At 38.3% G+C, this 17,509-nt stretch overlaps 1 protein-coding gene across 1 annotated transcript; it reads right to left on the reverse strand.

Moving 5' to 3' along the window:
• Positions 1–2,412: 2,412 nt before the first annotated feature.
• On the reverse strand, positions 2,413–16,359 carry sap130b (Sin3A-associated protein b). Its single transcript, XM_081374522.1, has 21 exons — positions 16,264–16,359; positions 15,356–15,484; positions 13,638–13,903; positions 13,345–13,506; positions 12,631–12,754; positions 12,431–12,552; positions 12,214–12,338; positions 11,984–12,125; positions 11,803–11,893; positions 11,576–11,680; positions 8,994–9,135; positions 8,720–8,838; positions 8,324–8,596; positions 8,004–8,178; positions 7,235–7,339; positions 6,760–7,121; positions 6,331–6,552; positions 4,713–4,838; positions 4,501–4,604; positions 4,297–4,410; positions 2,413–3,713 (listed from the first exon to the last, which is right to left on the reverse strand). The coding sequence occupies exons 2-21, from the start codon at positions 15,459–15,461 to the stop codon at positions 3,555–3,557; spliced, it is 3,144 nt and encodes a 1,047-aa protein (XP_081230648.1). The 5' UTR covers positions 15,462–15,484; positions 16,264–16,359; the 3' UTR covers positions 2,413–3,554.
• Between the last annotated feature and the right edge of the window lie 1,150 nt (positions 16,360–17,509).

Here is a 17,509-nt window from a genome sequence, read left to right on the forward strand (position 1 = left end):
AGACGTAGTCCCCCTAGATTCAGATTCACATTTTAAAACCAAACACTACCCGCAACCAACTTAAAGCCTTGAAAATGTCATTCAATAAATTGTTCACAAGAAAAACAAATGTATTACTTCTGTAAAATAAAATAACATCACTGTGACAAACAAATAAACGAATGAATTCATTTAAGAGTCATAATCAATTACCTTTTTTAACAGCACCATTTGAACAATCCTCTTTGTACCAAAGACATCGAATTAAAATTAAAAACTGAAAAAAGGCACTTAAATAAATATATTAAGCGGTTGGAGATGTAACCCTCATTCGAAGCGTATACGGCTAAAAAACTATGACTTGTATGAAAGGCAATCTTTTTCGTAAGTGGGAACACACCCTTGCTGACTAGTTCCAAGAAGGAATTAAAAATCTCGCGTCTAATAATAATGTTTCCATCCGCTTGTGTGACCGCAACAAGGAAGTGTCCCTAGTTTTCATCTCTTTATGGCCCCTAGACTTTGCTCCACCGTGTGCTGATTTTCCCCATCAAGCAGCGAGGGCTGTGAAGGGACGTCGTCACCAGTCTGAGAGTTTCACTCTTTAAGTTTCCAATGTGCTGAACTGCAAACAAAGCAAGCAGCGAATCACTAGTTAGACAAGGACTTCAAAACCAAGAGATTCTTAGGGTTTTGAGACATGTGAAATCTGAAATGTTGTGCATCTTATCAAACAAATCACCTATACATTAACCACGCACCACATGTGCCTTTTGGACTTTTCACGCAAGAGGAAGATGGTACCAGAGGACAGTTTTATTATTTGAGTCAGAGCGGCTGTTAAGCAGTAAAACTGTGAGATTCTAGAGGATAGATTCATTTACATAGTCTCAGTGAACAGATACTAGCCTGCAATGGAATTGTTTGGGCGTCATATATAGCAGTTGTTTTCTAAAGTGACGATGATGTTGCACGCATTGATTATGAAAACATAGGAGCAGTCAGGAGGTTTCAAAGTACAGTTTAGGTCAACACAAATGCACCTTCATTTTCCTGGAGGTTGACGGTATATTCAGATTTTATAGGCCTTAAAAACATAAAGGGCTTAGCATAAAACAAACTTCATAACTGAGGCCGCCACTTCGATAAGTGTAATTAATTATTATGTTTAAGGAATAAGGACGGTAAGGTGTTACGTTCTGTGTTATTAGTCTCCATGGAGATAAGACTCAATCCAAACCAGCTGGTTAACTCGAGAAAACCATAAATTACTTAAGAAAGGTGAGACCAAATATTTAAGTGCGTAGAAACTCTGAAGGTAGTCACACCCTACAACCCGATAACCATTACTTATCTAAATGCATTCAATCCCAATGAGAAGCTTGATTTGGACAGTGACTTGTAGATAAAACGCTTTTGCATTGTCAGAAAGGGAAAAACACAATAAGCAGCACCAGATTTTCTTTTTTTTTCTTTTTTTTTTTATAAAGAAAATATAGAACCTATAAATGACTTGTTTAAAATAATTAAATATCTATTTGGGTTAAACCTACATGTTTAAAAGTTTGGGGTCAGTTAAGATTTTTTTTAAATATCTTTTTAAAGAAATTAATACTTAAGCAAGGACGCATTAAAGTGATCAAAATATATCTGTTTCCAGAAAAATATTAACTGTTATTAACATTTAGAAATGTTTCTTGAGCAGCAAATCAGCATATTAGAATGATTTCTGAAGGATCATGTGACAATGCTGAAAACGAGCCTCACAGGAATAAATTACATTTGAAAAAATATTCAAAATGAAAACAGTGCCTTTGAAATTCTCAATATTACTGTTTTCTTTGTGTTTGTTTAGTGCATATTAACATTGCTGAATTTTTTGACCAGTCAGTAAATCATAAAATAATGTAAACGCCTTATAAAACTTTAATATGCAAGCCAACTGCAAGGCTGCTTTTATTCATTTTTCTTAATAAAACAAAACAGTAAAAAAAAAAGTAATATTGTGAAATTTAATTACAAATAACTTACAAGTTTTCTATTTTAAAAATGTTTTATCAAATGTAAAATCTTCTGATTTGGTACTCAAACATTTCTTATTCTCAATGTTGAAAACTCTCAATGTTTTTGGAAATTAAGGATTTAAGCAAGCATAAAAAAAGAAGAGCATTTATTTTAAATATAAATTAATTGTAACATGATAAATGCCTTTACTGTAACTTTTGATCAGCATCCTTGCTGAATAAAAGTAGGCTATCAATTTAAACTAAGCAAAAACTAACTAAATAAAGAAAAACAGAGGTCTAATTTCAGTGGTAAAAGCATGGTTTTGTGTAACCAGTGGCTTGTTTGGGGGGAGGGAATACATCAGTATCTAGATTACTGAGAGTTAAATTAGACTTTGTAGAAAAAAAAAAACACACATCCGCAGATACATGTACAAAGTTTCTTTACTTCAGCAGTGGAGTGCAACATGAAATGTCATTCAAAATGAAACTGAGTGATCAAACAGTATACAACGCTTTATCTTTGCCACAAATGACACTGCTTCAAGCAACTTAACTGGAAAAATAAACATAATATTGTTCATTTACGAAGACAGAAAAAAAATGGAAGAGGGCTTATTTTTTATATTTATATATATACTTAGGTTTAACTTACAAATCTCTCCTCTAAATTCTGATTGACGTCATATCTGAACATGATTCTCACCACCCTTAATGCACAAATGAAATCCCCCCCCCCACCCCCGACAAAAGAGCCAACCTAGAAAGCCAGCGCTTACAAGACTGATGATAAATGAAAAACTCCTCACAAATCGACAGACAGTGACGGGAGAACGTAATATGATTCAGACATTCAGACTCCGTTTAACCTTCGCATAAAATCTGCTTCCATCACACCAAACCCATGTTTTATGAGGCACACAGAAAGGCACAATACTCCATTTCACCAAAGCACCTTTAACGTTTCCCACAAATCATATGTGGTAAAATACTTCAGTCTTTGTTCATTTAGGACAGCAAGGATGGTGTTATGGCTTCTCAATTCTTATTGTTTCAAGTGCTACAATACAAAATGGAAACCTTTTGGTGTGAAGAACGGCCATTACGAAATACTGCCATCTGGTGTTTAATACAGTACAGACGAATGTCAATACCAGGTCATCGTTCAAGGCACCCAAATGAAAAGTGGTGAATATAATCTATAGACGCACAGCATTGCTTTTACTGATATCTGCTTATGTACAACTTTAAAATGGAATCTTCAACATCCAACAACTTCACTAAAATGACCTCTTCAAGACCGAGTTGTCTCGGAGTTGAATTTTTTTTAGTGAAGATACAGTTAGAGATGCATGTTGTGGTTAATTTAACATTGTCGTTCCCTAGAGCTTCTGTGTGTGCTGGGAGAGGAAAGGCTTGCCAGATAAAGACGTCTTGCCATCAGATCAGGACTCGAGGTGAATCTCTTCTGGTAGAGAACGAGTGAGCCAGGGCAGTGTGCCTGCATGCTAGAGGTCATGGAGCAGGAGGTTCTGTGCTCATGCTGAACCCTGTCCCAGTCCGTGTATCTCACGCTCTGTCCTTGCGCTTCAGCTTATTGAGCTTCTTAGTGCTGCTGTTCTTGTTGAGCAGCTTCATGACACGCTCCTTGTGATCCAGCACCTTTAACATGGAATCACGGGCTTCCGTGATCTGGTCCATCACCAGCTTGCAGCGCTGCATGTTGCCCTATGCAGTGAAACAGTATCATGATTAACATCAATAGTGTAAATACCACTCAAACATTTGGGGTCATTGTTTTTTTATTATTTTTTTAAGAAATTAATATGCATTAAATTGATCAAAACTGACAGTAAAACATCTATGACGTAATTCAAGATTTAAAAAAAAAATGGTTAAACTGTTCATAAAAAAAAAGAATGTTTTTTATACATAAAAAAAATTATATAACAAAAACATAATATAAAACAAAAGATTAATTAATTGTTTTAAATGCTACAAGTGAATTTAAGCATTACACCATCATGTACAGTATGAAAATGGATATTTATTTTGAGATTTGCTAAAGATTACATTAACAGGGTTATTAAATTATTATACAATTTAAAATGAGCATGCAATATCCAACATTGATCGTTACCAATGAATAATTAAACATTTTAAATAAAAAAAAAAACCTCTAATATCAGATAACTTACATGGTACCAATATGTTGTGCACATACTGATAGATCTCCAGAAGATGTTTTAATCTTTCTGATAACCTATTTGAAAGTGATCATGTGTGGTTAAAAGTGATCAGTGGCTCTCACCTGTATGAGCTCATTTATACGGTGAATATCATCATCTGCTCCGGCCTTCTTCTTCGGAACGAGGCCTTCCTGGAGAGTCGTCAGACGACTATAGACATCATGCTCCAGATTAGTCTGCAGGCAGGTGACAAAAACACATCCACTGTTTTGACTGAAACAATGGCAGTTACTGGTAATGAATTAAAGCTTCAGAGAAAGTTTTACCAGCTGCATGAGCTGAGCTGCACAGAGGTGAATTTTCCAGCCCTGGGCTCTGCATGCCACTCCCTTCTGATTGGCCACATCCTGCAGGGTTCCCTTCTTGTCTTCTGATTGGATAGCACAAGCTAGTATTAATGAATGACTGAAGACAGACTATATTTATTGTATTAATGCAAAATGGACAATAAGATACTGTGTGATAAGCCTAGACAAACCCTTGACACGGATGTCGGTGTATCTCTGAAAGTGGTGGTACGCTGCTTTCCAGGGGTTGCGGTAGTGGCGCAGCAGAGTGACCGGAGGCCGAACTCGGGTAGGAACATACCGAACTCCCTCTTCATCTGCAGTGAAACAGATACATAAAATTTGGGCATTAAAGGAGCCACAATGTGTTGTACTGAAACCGAGTTTCTTAAAGTGAACACAAATCATTACACAACTTGTGATGAGTCAAAACTACAGCTAGTCGCATAATTGCTGCCATCAGAGCAACTGCAGAATCTAGTCATCGCCAGAACAACTTACGGACTGCCAAGATGATTCTGATCTTTATCACTATGTGAGTTTATCTTATTCCAGCAATGTTATTACATTTGGCACCTGTTCAATTATGTTACGACACAGTCACCATTGCCATTTCATAACGTACTACTTAGAACAAAGGTTAGTGGACTACTGGACTTTCACAAGTAGAAGGCAGTAAGGCTTATGAAGAGAAATAAGTGAAAATGTTTATTTTTATTTGAATAAAAGTAGATTAAAATACAAAATTAGTACAGAAAATGACCTATTTGAGAACAATTAATTTTTATTTATTTTTCACTGTGGCACAAATTTCATGGCAATCATCCCACAACTAGCAGTAGCCTTCTGCAATGTAGAATAAAATTATTTAATGTAAATTATTAAATAATTATTTTACTATTTTAATTATTTATTTAAATGATTAACAAAATTTTGAAAGATGTGAAATTAAACGCGAAATATCATGGTATTATTAGCAGTTCTCTTCTGGTCCACCGACTAAACCTGGTTTCTCACAAGAATTTTTTTCCCAGCCATCATTTTTCCTCCAGAGCGGCTTTATAGATGAATTGAACTCATTCGATAATTTATTAACTTTACAGTTATTGAACCGAACTGAATCAACACTGATTTCAGCTGAATGACTGTTTATTATTGTCTTTTTAGAGCTGCTTTACAACAGAATTGAATTCATTGAATAATTGTTTTCCTGTTTATCCCAGTCAAACTGCTTTGAAACAATCTGTATTATATAAAACACTATATAAATGAAGGTAACTTGACTAGTGAATTTATGCCAATTAAAAAAAGTAAAATTGTCCTATATATTGAGGTCTGCAACAGAGTGCAGAGCGGGACGAGTTTTGAATTGCTGAGTGCGGATGGGGGATACTGATATCTGCACGGGAAGCGGGAGACAGCACGTAGAAGTCTGTAACTGGAGATATGAAGCATTGTGCCTGTGGAAATTGGGGAAATAAAGCATATAGACACCGGAAAAAGACAGAATAGAACCAGACCGGGATTGAAAAATCAGCCTATACGCTTTCCTAAAGGCTTCTGCAGGCGGGAATGGGACAAACCATGAAAGTTTCGGGCAAGAGCGGGGTAAAATCTTTTGGCAGAATCGGGAGATTATTAGTATTTTTTGTAGAGAATTTAAGTTATGTTGATTCTAACGATATGAAATAATTAACCTGATTGTCCTAATTGTCAAAACAAATCTCAGATTATCGAACCTCAGATTCAAGAACCTTTTTAAACCTTGGTAACTCATCTTCAATTTTTAAAAAACGTAATGAAGCTTACCGATGTATTCTTTAGGAGGGGACTTGCGTTTCTCTGCACGTAGGCTGAGGGGTTTGGGTGGGAATTTCTCCTCATCTGTGCTGTTGGTCTCCATCATCTCGCTCTCCTCAGTGGAAATGATGTGCTGTTGCTTGCGGGGCTTCTTTCTGGGTGAGGCTCCCAGGGTGACGTCTGTAGCAGGGACTGCCAACATCTGTGCACCACTGTTTGGCCCTGATGCCACTGAGAGGGTTTGAGTTGAAAGACACTGTTAAATCAGTTGATACTTCTGGTTTTGATATGTGTATCATCATTTTCTTTTCATTGTTTCAGTTTATACACAATGTAGCACTGGGAAGAGTTTGTAAAATACTGGTTGAACAAATTTATCTAAATTTTAATATATAGGTGGACTCCTAGTGTAAAACCTTGTTTGCATAAAGATCTCACCTGGTTTTGTAGTTTCCATAGGCTCCGCCTCTTGCTTAATATTCATCTCTGGCAGGGTGGAGCTGATGGCACATGCTGAAGTGGTGCTGGCTGCTGGCTGAGTGGGAGGGGCCACTACATTGGCCATGGAGGGGATTGGCGGGGTGACTGCCATGGCAGGGGGAATGGCTGAGAGAGCAGGAGTGGGTTGAGAGGGAGGCGTGGCTGACGTCAGGAGGGAGGGGAGAGGTTGAGAGGCCAGCTGGGAGGGAGGTGGTCCCAAGTGTTGCGGTTGCTGTTCATTTCCCTGGCTAGGAATAGCCTCTAGAGCCGCAGCTACTGATGGAACGAGGCTCATGTGGATGTCAGGTTTGGGCTTCACTCTGCCAAAGGGTTTGGAGATTTAGCGTTTATAAAGCTGAGCTGCAATTTAAGACCAAGTGATACTACAAAGAGAAGGATAAATGATCTCAAAATCAATTTGAATACTTCATACCCTGCAGGACGAGGTGATCCTGATGCACTCCTGATGTGCCCATCAATTCTAGAGGTTGTGGAGTCACTGAGATGACCTGGGATCAGGTTCTTCCTAACTGCAGCACTTTAATAAACCAAAGAGAAGGATTAATCTTGAGAATGTCAATAATTATTTTCAAAAGAACGTTAAACTATGAATTAAAATATAGAAGGAATATATTTTACAGGAGATTCACATCGGCATTGTCATTGTTAAATAAAACTAAAACTATTAAAATAGTTTTAACACTGACTCTTAACACTGAACATGAAAAGTATAGGTCATAATTCACAGCAAATTCAGAAAGGGAAAATAAATAAATGATATCTTAAGTAAAGGAAATAATGCCTATTTTAGTACCAAAAATTGGTCAAATTATTTTTTTCATTGGGCCACTATCTTAATGACAATTAAGCAATTAGCTACAGTCTTCTTCTGTAATGTGAGTGACAAAAGATTTAAATTGTTAAGTACAATTGTAAAGTTGTAACTGAATCATGATAGTAGTCATTTATTTATCATTGTGTCATTTGTTTATCATTTTAGAAATCATTGTGTCTAGACAAGATGATTTTCATTAGTGCATTTAAGTAATGAAAACTTTTTTTTTGCATTACAGATATTAGTATTTGGGAAGAAAATAATTTCACAATGAAAAAAATATTAATTGTAATTAGGACATCTCAATGAGATTTACACTTGAACAATACTGCCAAGAACATGACAATATTGAGTTTGTCATGTTTACCCTTCATGAGCAGGTTTCTTGCGCAGAATGCTGGGTCGAGGGGACGTCACAAGGGAGGGGGTTGCCGCGTTGGCACTCTGACTGTGCGTCTGGGCCACAGTGGTGGCAGGCTGACTGTTGTTGAACGCATTGCTAATAGAGTTAGCCACTAGAGTGGAACCATCGGCCAGTACAACTGAAGAAAAACACCATAGAAAGACATTCATCACTACCAATGTTTCACTTTAAGAAAGGTTTGTATGCAGTTGTTTGGTATAAACATGCGAAGAACTAAAGATGAACCCTAATGTAAGATTCAGAGCTGATCTGAGGCTCCTCACCTGAAGCTTTAGACTCTGTTGGGGGTTGTTGTTGGTTGATTTGTGTAGGCTGAATGCTCGTGGCGGTGATCTGGGTAGACGTATGGAGGCCCTGGGCTTGGATGGGAGTGGGCTGGATGCCCTGTGCTGCCATGGCACCTGGCTGAATGTTCTGAGTGTTGATCTGGGTGATGCGGTCCACCGTCATCAGCTGCATAGAGTTCAGGTGAACTGCTGATGCAACTCCTACACTGGCTTGAGCTGGCATGGCTGCACTGGGCGCCTGAGCAGTAACTGTGTCCACACAACAAACAAATGTTGATAACCTAAAGCCAAAATTAACTAGTACCCACCAATTTCAAATCAAGTTTAAATCATTTAGCTTTATCTAATATTAATGTAAGCACCACATGGTACCTGGATAAGGGCGTATGGATGACACAGAGCTGGTGATAGGGGTGTAAGTGTGGGTCAGCGGATATGGTGCTGATGGGTAGGTAGGCAGGAAGTACTGAAACTGCACTGGAACAGATTGTCTGTGGGGAGCCATAAAACACCTTATTAAAAGCAGGTCAAACAGAATGAACCTGTTCTGGAGATTGCCAGTTTGCGGCCAAAAACACATTTCAAATGTAAAGTAGGTGGAAAGGAGCATAATTTCTTCAATATATTGAATGGAAAGGATTTATACCTGTTGTCAGTGCGGTTCTCCATGGTTATGGGGTTGGGAGAGGAGCGATGACCAGAGATAGGGATGAGGTTGCCCCTTTCTCCAGTGTATTCGGACGGGATACGTGGTGATATGTGTGTGTTGGGCTGTGGAACGACTTTAGCTAAAAGTGACAGAGGGAGCAAAACCAACAGATAATTCCTTCAGGTAAAAATGTAACCATTTTACAAGCAAAACCTTCCTGGAAAACAATGCAAACAACTGCTCTGTTGCAAGTATATAAAATGCATCATAGTTAGGATGCTGTGCCATCTAGATAGGATGTAGGCAGAGCAATAGGTTTTCAATTATAACTATTTTTGTTCCTGCTAAAGTATCTGTTAAAAATATGCAAATTATACATTTTTCCAGCATTCAACTAAAGTCACTTTAGAGCAAGTCGGTTCACTCTGCAAAGACAGTTGTTATGCCCTCAGGCAGCTATTTCCAGCCATACAAGTACAGTTCATATCTGTTTGAATGGGGAAAGAATGAAATCAATTAGGGCTGCACAATACTGAAAAAACAGAAAAAGAAAAGACATTTGCGATATTTTGTTTTACTGTTGTATATTTAGCAATATGAAAACTATTTTACCAGATGACTTGTATAGCTATATTTGGAAAGAATGAATCATTCTAGAATGATTGGTGTGATTTTGCAGGAGAGTGCATCTGCATAGAAAATAAAAAAATATATAAAAAAACTTAAAAATTACATTTACTCAGAGGATTTATTTTGACTATAATGACAATGCACTTTGATGACAAAAATCAACTGTTGATTGTTTCCCTTGATATTGTGATTGCGATTATTAATATCATCAATTACAAGGCAAGGCAACTGCATGTCATATTCTTTAGGTTATACAGGAGAGGGATCCTATATCTTTAGGAGAGGGCACTGTTTAAAATCAGTATAACTGCCGGACATAATGCGCCTTTGGTCACTAAGAGTACGTTTACAAGACAACGATGCACTCAAATCTGAAAAGTTTTTCATTCGCATTTTTTGCGTACCTCAGACAACGTTGTCAAAATGATCCCCGAAATTGATCCGCGAAAATTCCTAAAATCGCTGTATTCTGCTGTCAGACCAGTAGTTGGCAAAGTCACTTTGTAAAGAAACACTAGCCTATAGAATGAACAACACGTAATACATACACATGACATCACTGTTCTCACAAATTCGCGTTTTCGTAGTTTATGTGGAGACAATAATGGCATCGTTTTCATAAACAAACGCTTTGAAAAAACATTTTCAAAATTGTGTGTTTTCAGGCCCCCAAAACGGCCAAATGCATAAAAATTCGGTTTTTAGTTGAAAACGGTGTTGTGTAAACGGCCCGTAATATTACTTTGGTAAAAAATAGAACCACCAAACATGTTAAACTGTTGCATCCCCATGTTTTTCATTCAGTCGCTAGGCGCCAAAATATTGCTATGGTTCCCACTGCCAGTCATAGCAATTTCGTCAGTGACTCACACACGCAACTGCATTTAAATGCATGTGTCACTCCTGAAACTTTGCAGTCTGTACGTGGCCATTGGTCCTCTTAGAAGTATGAAAAATAAAACTTGAATTGAAATTGTAAATTAATTATAAATAGAAAGCAAGTAAAACGCGCTTCCTGTATAATCACCGAAGATGTGAAAACTTCCGTTTTACTACTCAATAAAGCGGACTACACTGCACAAAGAACATCTTATTTACACCGTGTCTACACTTTGTTGGTTACAAATCACAAAAAAGCCAATTTGAGCAGATTTCATCTGTGCAGTGACTAATTTTGACACCTCTTTTTGAGTCTTTTTGAGTCCTATTCAGTGTTTTTCTTGTGTTCCTCGCTCATTTGACTGTGCACATGCTGAGCCTGCATGTCACTCACTAGCAACAAACTATGTTTTTTAAATAAAGTTTTAATCACCGCGCTCTCCCAGCTAATTAGGTGCTGAGACCTATGTATCAATTTAAAAATGCAAATAAGGTCTGCACTCTTCTGCAATCTTTTATTGTAAACCGGAGATAAAGTTAACAAACTTTTTGGCTCTTTGCCTTCGTCAGTGTCGAAATTTATTTTTTACAATAAAATATTGTTAGAGTGCAGACCTTTTTTCCATTTTTAAATAAATTTGTGTATCCAAGAACCTTTAAATCAGAGTTAGTTGTTATATCAGAAAGGCTTCTCTTGTAGATTAGTCATGGAAAATGAAAACCGTGCAAGTTTTTTGCTTTTTTTTGTTTTAAGTTTCCTTTACTGTGCCTATTGGTTTTAGATTTGATCAAAGACTACAGATTTTGGCCTAGGAACAGAAGAATCTATTTGGATTTGCAAAGTTCCAAGTCTCAGAGCCATAGCTGGGCGCCGCGGACAGATGTCGAGTGGCACTGCTGGAGTGCATGCACTCACTGAAAACAATGTGTTTGAATTCTTTAAACCGTGGCACGACACGTGGTGCCTCTCATTTGGAGTGTGTCCCCCTTTACAATATTAGATAATATAAATAAACTTCTGTGGTAATAGAAAAAAACAATCCCAGAGCAGATGAGCTAATGTAACTTACCCACAGGGATAGTGGATGTGGTCACTGCTGAGGCATGAGAGGAGTGGGAGGCCACCGTCATGGTGACAATGTTGCTACTGGATAATTGAGTGTGGGGGGTGGAGCCTTTAAAAAAGGTGTTAAAATAACATCAGATACTTAGTACTATAATACATCTGTAAACACAATAGTCTATGCGATGTGCATAGATGCTTCTGAATCACAGGTGTATAGAGTATATTTATCACCTGTTGTAGAGGGTGATGGTGCAGTATTGGTGGCCTGAATTGGAGCCACGGTTGCGGCAGCAACAGGTGTCACAGTGCTGAAAATGGGCTTCTAAGACAGAGGAAAAAAGAGGTATAACTTTCCTTATGCTTAGTATTTTTTTTTTATATTTCCAGAAGGACAGAGCAGAATGCTTTCAACCTGTGCAGAGTGAGGAAGGGCTTTCTGAGCAGCAATGGCAGGGTGGGAGGGCAGGGTGATCCGGGGGGATGTGTCGCGTGAGGGTGGAGGGCGTTGGATACTCAAGGTCGCTTGGGGTGGGTGGATCGTCACCGCTGAACGACTAGAATCCAGAAAGACAAAATCATTTTCTACAGTTCAACTACTATACATTCAGTGCATGTGCTTTATCTAAAGCGGATGCATCTTACCCGTGTACCATGTCTCCGGAGTGGGCAGCCGCTGTGGTGATGACCGGAGACTGAGGTCTGGTGGCATTCACTGGAGCCACTACAGTAGGCAGAACAGCCGTAGAGGTAGTGACTATAGGCCTTGACTGCAACACAAACACATATGCATGAAATGCATCAGGCTTTGTAAACGAATCCGTGTTTTAAATAGATCCCAAAATGCGTTAGCTGTATTAACCTGAATAGGTTGATGGATAATGTGCTGGACTGTAGGCTGCCCCGTGGCGGAGCTCGGACCAGCTGCTGGTCTCAGCACTGTGGTTCCTTTGGAGCTGGACATCACAGCCGCAGCAGCCGCTCCTGTGATAACAAAACAAAATCAGTAAGTACGGCAACACAAATTTGTTTGAAATGAGATGCATATATCTGTAAACTCACCTCTGGGTAAATGGGAGGTGAAAGGATGCGGAGGAGCAGCGGAGGATCCGATCTGCAGCGCAGGGGCTCCACTGCGGATGATCTGCACGTTCGTCATTAGATGATGCAGGTTACCAGTGTGACCCTTATTGTGACCAAAAAGAACGAAACAATTAAAACCAAACTGAAGGTCACAGCAAGTCCAACACATGGGGAAATAAGACATTTTAACTGAGTCCTTTCATCAATTTTTTTCAGAATACATCAAATATATCAGATATTTTTTAGAACTATGTTTTTCTAAGAATGTGCATTAATTTAAATATTAAAGAAATTTTTTTATGCAAATGTTTATTTTGGTAAATAATTACAAGAGAACAATGACAGAATTCAGTAACTCCATAAATTATTAATTAAAAAAAAAACAAAATTCCACCATATGCCGTCTTTTATAATGATTTATTTATTAATAATTCATATTTATTATCATTTAATTTCAAAACTGGAAATGTATATATTTTTTAATTGTATATTGTGTACACACACATTTAATACATATTAAATGTTTTATGCATAAAAAAAAATCACAATTAATTAGAGAAAACTCTGTGATTTTTAAAGATAGATGGATGGATAGATAACACACACACACACACACACACACACACACACACACACACCAAGTAACTTCTAATGCAGCAAAATTGTTTATATTTATCTAAAAGCATTACCAACCTGCTGACTACTGATGGTTGCCACAGGAATACCAGAGGCCTGTGTAGACTCCATGGTAGCGGTCATATGAGCAGGCACCTTAGAGGGGAGGGTGAGGTGGCCCGGTGTTGACACAGGTGCTGGAGCTATCACACGGCTTGGCATGGTCGCCTTCAGGGCAGACTGGAGTAAAGAGAAGAGTAATGTAATCTTTTTACATTTGCCTACAGTTGACATTTTTAGGGAGAATACAAGAGGGATCAGCTTTATAAACTGACGGGATTTTAAGTTTCAAATGCCCCAAACCCGTGTACCTTCAGAGGACCCTCAGTGAAGGCTAGGGAAAGACCCTGTGGGAGGTGGGATGGTGCTGCTGACACAGAGACGGATGTGCCTGGCTGGATGGGGAGGTGCTGAGGGAGAGGAGGGGGCAGAGTCGGAGCTATTCCGTGGGGTAAGGGATGAGTCTGGGGTTGGGGGTAGGGTCGCACCACTACAGTCTCCTGTTTGTCATCTCTGAACGCTGTGGCTCCACTGGACATCAGCTCACGTGGAGCATGATTAGAGTCTTCATGTCCTCCTTAATGAAACCACATTAAGTCAATATTGATGGTGTGAAGTATTTAATGACATAAACAGGCTTGTTGAAACACTACACAACTGTTTAAAAGTTTAGGGTCAGCAAGGACGCATTAAATTGATCAAAAGTGACAGTATTATGTTACAAAAGATTTTTGTTTCAAATAAATGATTACGGTTTCCACTTTCTACTAAAATATTAAAGGGTTACTTCACCCAAAAAAAAGAAAATTCTGTCATTTGAATTACTCTCCCTCATGTCATTCCAAACGCGTAAGAAATTTGTGAAGAAAATTTGTGAAAAAACAAATGAAGATCTTTTTGCTGAAATCTGAGAGCTTTCTGTCCCCCCTTTGGCAGCTATTCAACAAAGAGATCATAAAAATAATCCATACGAATTGAGCAGTTTAGTCCAAATTTTCTTATGAGACTCGATAGCTTTAAATGATGAACAAATTGAATTTAAGCTTTCATTCACATATAAACATTGATCATCGAACATAAACAGAAGCTCAACTGAACCTGCTTGACACGCAAGAACCTCATTGGTTCTTGAGAAGCTCAAACGTGCTGTGTAACACGAGAATTAACCTCATTGGTTCTTACTGAAGCTCAGATATGCTGCGTAACACGAGAATGAACCTCATTGGGCATGAGAATGAACCTCATTGGTTCTTCTGGAAGCTCAAACGTGCTGCGTAACATAAGAATGAACCGCATTGGTTCTTCCGGAAGCTCAAACGTGCTGCGTAACATAAGAATGAACCGCATTGGTTCTTCCGGAAGCTCAAACGTGCTGCGTAAACACGAGAATGAACCGCACTGGTTCTCGCACATCAAGCAAACATGCTTGAGCTTCCTTTTACCACAACTGATGTGTGAGTTGATGAATGTTTATAGGTGAATAAAAGCCTAAATTCAATCCGTTTATCATATTAAGTGATTGTGTCTCTTCAGAAAATTTGGACTAATTTGGTTTGATTCATATAGATTAGTTTTATGATCTCTTTATGGACTTTTTGAAGCGTCAAAGTGGTAGTTGCTTAGCTGTCAATGGAGAGCACAGAAAGCTCTCGATTTCATTAAAAAGATCTTCATTTGTGTTTCGAAGATGAACAAAGTCTTAAGGGTTTGGAATGACCTGAGGGTGAGTAATTAATGACAGAATTTTATTTTTTGTGTGAAGTGAACTAACCCTTTAAGGTGCACAACTTTTTCAACATTGATAATAATAATTAATATTTCTTGAGCACTGGATCAACATATTCAAATGATTAGATTGAAAAGCATAACAGACTTCTTTCAAAAACATATACTTCTTCCCGACCCCAAACATTTTAATGGTAATGTGTATAAACTAACATTTATAATGATCTGTTAAGCATTAATTAACATTACAGAGGTGTTGGCGTGATATTCTGGTTTGTTTAACACTAGTCAGTGCATCTTATACCTGTATTTTTTTGACTTCCTGAAAGTCCTGTAGTGTTACTGCCTGGTGTTTGTCCTTGTCCCAGACCAGATGGCAGACCTGGACGTGGATACTGCTGAGAACTCATCTTCACGACCTCTCACGTTCTTCCTGAAAAAGTACAACATAAAAAAGGCATAATGCAGCGTGCAATAGAGAAGATAAATGCGTTTACTTCGAACAAAGAGCACATCACACTGGCTGCAGAACAATACTGGATTCTCTGCAATGCTCACACCACATGATCTACAAAAAATCCAGTCAATAGCTTTAGCATGGGACAGCTTTTTCAGACGTTCACCTTGCATGCATTTTTATATTAACCAAATAATCATGGCTATTAAAGTTAAAATAAACCACAAAATACACCAACTGAAGGTATTTTCTACAAATATAAGGTAGCGATGCTTCTCGCAATAGTGTCAACTCATTCAAATATGTTTACTAGGGTTATATGACTAGGGTAAATACCTTCAATTTAACGACAAATTGTAAAGTAAACTCGTTTAATCCTTTAATGTTTCTGGTCGCAGCTGACTGTAACATTAACGGTTGTCAGGACACTAGAACTAGCAGCTTTTGTTCCTAGATGAGCTCCTGAGTTTATCATGTAGTCGATATGTTAAAAAAACATACGTAGTCGAACTTAAAATACTGGTTAGTACATAACCATATAATCGTACTTTTAATGATTAAGAATGAGTTTTAGAAAACAAAACAGTCACGGTTGCTAGTACCCAAAAATCTTACGAGTCATTTCAACGAGACATGATTATTTCTTTCAAATGCACGTTAACGGTAGTAACCCTGCAACGGAAGAAATGTGCACACGTCGAATACGTTATCTTAAAAGCGTTGTTGTGTTTACAAATGCAAAATCCCAGCATTACCGTAAACACGACGCCCGCACTCTCCATTCACTTCGTATCCCGGTAAGCAAATCAACCATTGGTATCAACGGGAATCTAGCTTCAGGATATCGCTTCCGGTCCCGATTTTCAAAACAAAAGTCCTCGAAGGTAGCACTGGCATGGTGCCTTAAAGGGATAGTTCACCCAAAAATGAAAATTCTGTCATCATTTACTCACCCTCAAGTTGTTCCAAACATGTATGAAGTTCTTTGTTAAGTGCAACATAGATGATATTTTTAAGAATGTTTGTAACCAAATGGTCAAAACGATTCTAAGGGCCCACGCACTTTTGCGGCCCCCAGAGATCGATTTTATTAAAGGGATAGTTCACTTTGAAATTAAATTTTGGTATGTTTTAGTTTACCTCAAGGGCATCCAAGATGTAGGTGTCTTTTTTTCTGCAGTAGTTTAAATTTTGATATTTTTAGGTCAAACCGTTCTTGTCCGTCAGTCATTTAATGCAGGTCTATGGATACTGTCTCAAAGAGCATGCACAGAGTCCAAATTAAAACAATTCCCCATCGTCCAAATTAAACAATTCCCCATCGTAAGTACACATTGATGGCCTAAGACACGAAACGAGCGGTTTGTGTGAGAAAACGAACAGTATTTATATCGTTTTCACCTCTTATACACAGCCACGTCCAAGTGATCTGAGGGCGCGCGCGCATCCTGTTGTGTGACGTGTACGCAGACTGGTGCATAGATATATACACTAGATGTCGCCTTGTCTACGACATTTCATTGGAACTAATGTCTTTAAGGCGACATCTAGTGTATATATATATCTATGCACCAGTCTGCGCACACATCACACAGCAGGAAGCGCGCGCGCCCTCAGATCACTTGGACGTGGCTGTGTATAAGAGGTAAAAACGATATAAATACTGTTCGTTTTCTTACACAAACCGCTCGTTTCGTGTCTTAGGCCATTAATGTGTACTTACGATGGGGAATTGTTTAATTTGGATGATGGGGAATTGTTTTAATTTGGACTCTGTGCATGCTCTTTGAGACAGTGACCATAGACCTGCATTAAATGACTGAAAGGCAAGAACGGTTTGACCTAAAAATATCAAAATTGAAACTACTGCTGAAAAAAAGACACCTACATCTTGGATGCCCTTGAGGTAAGCTAAAAGATACCAAAATTTAATTTCAAAGTGAACTATCCCTTTATTGGAATGGATGTGGTAGGGGGCCCAACCTCATATTCTTTCATAGG

Source organism: Scardinius erythrophthalmus (assembly GCF_964197995.2).
Source record: "Scardinius erythrophthalmus genome assembly, chromosome: 9".
Classification (NCBI taxonomy): domain Eukaryota; kingdom Metazoa; phylum Chordata; class Actinopteri; order Cypriniformes; family Leuciscidae; genus Scardinius; species Scardinius erythrophthalmus.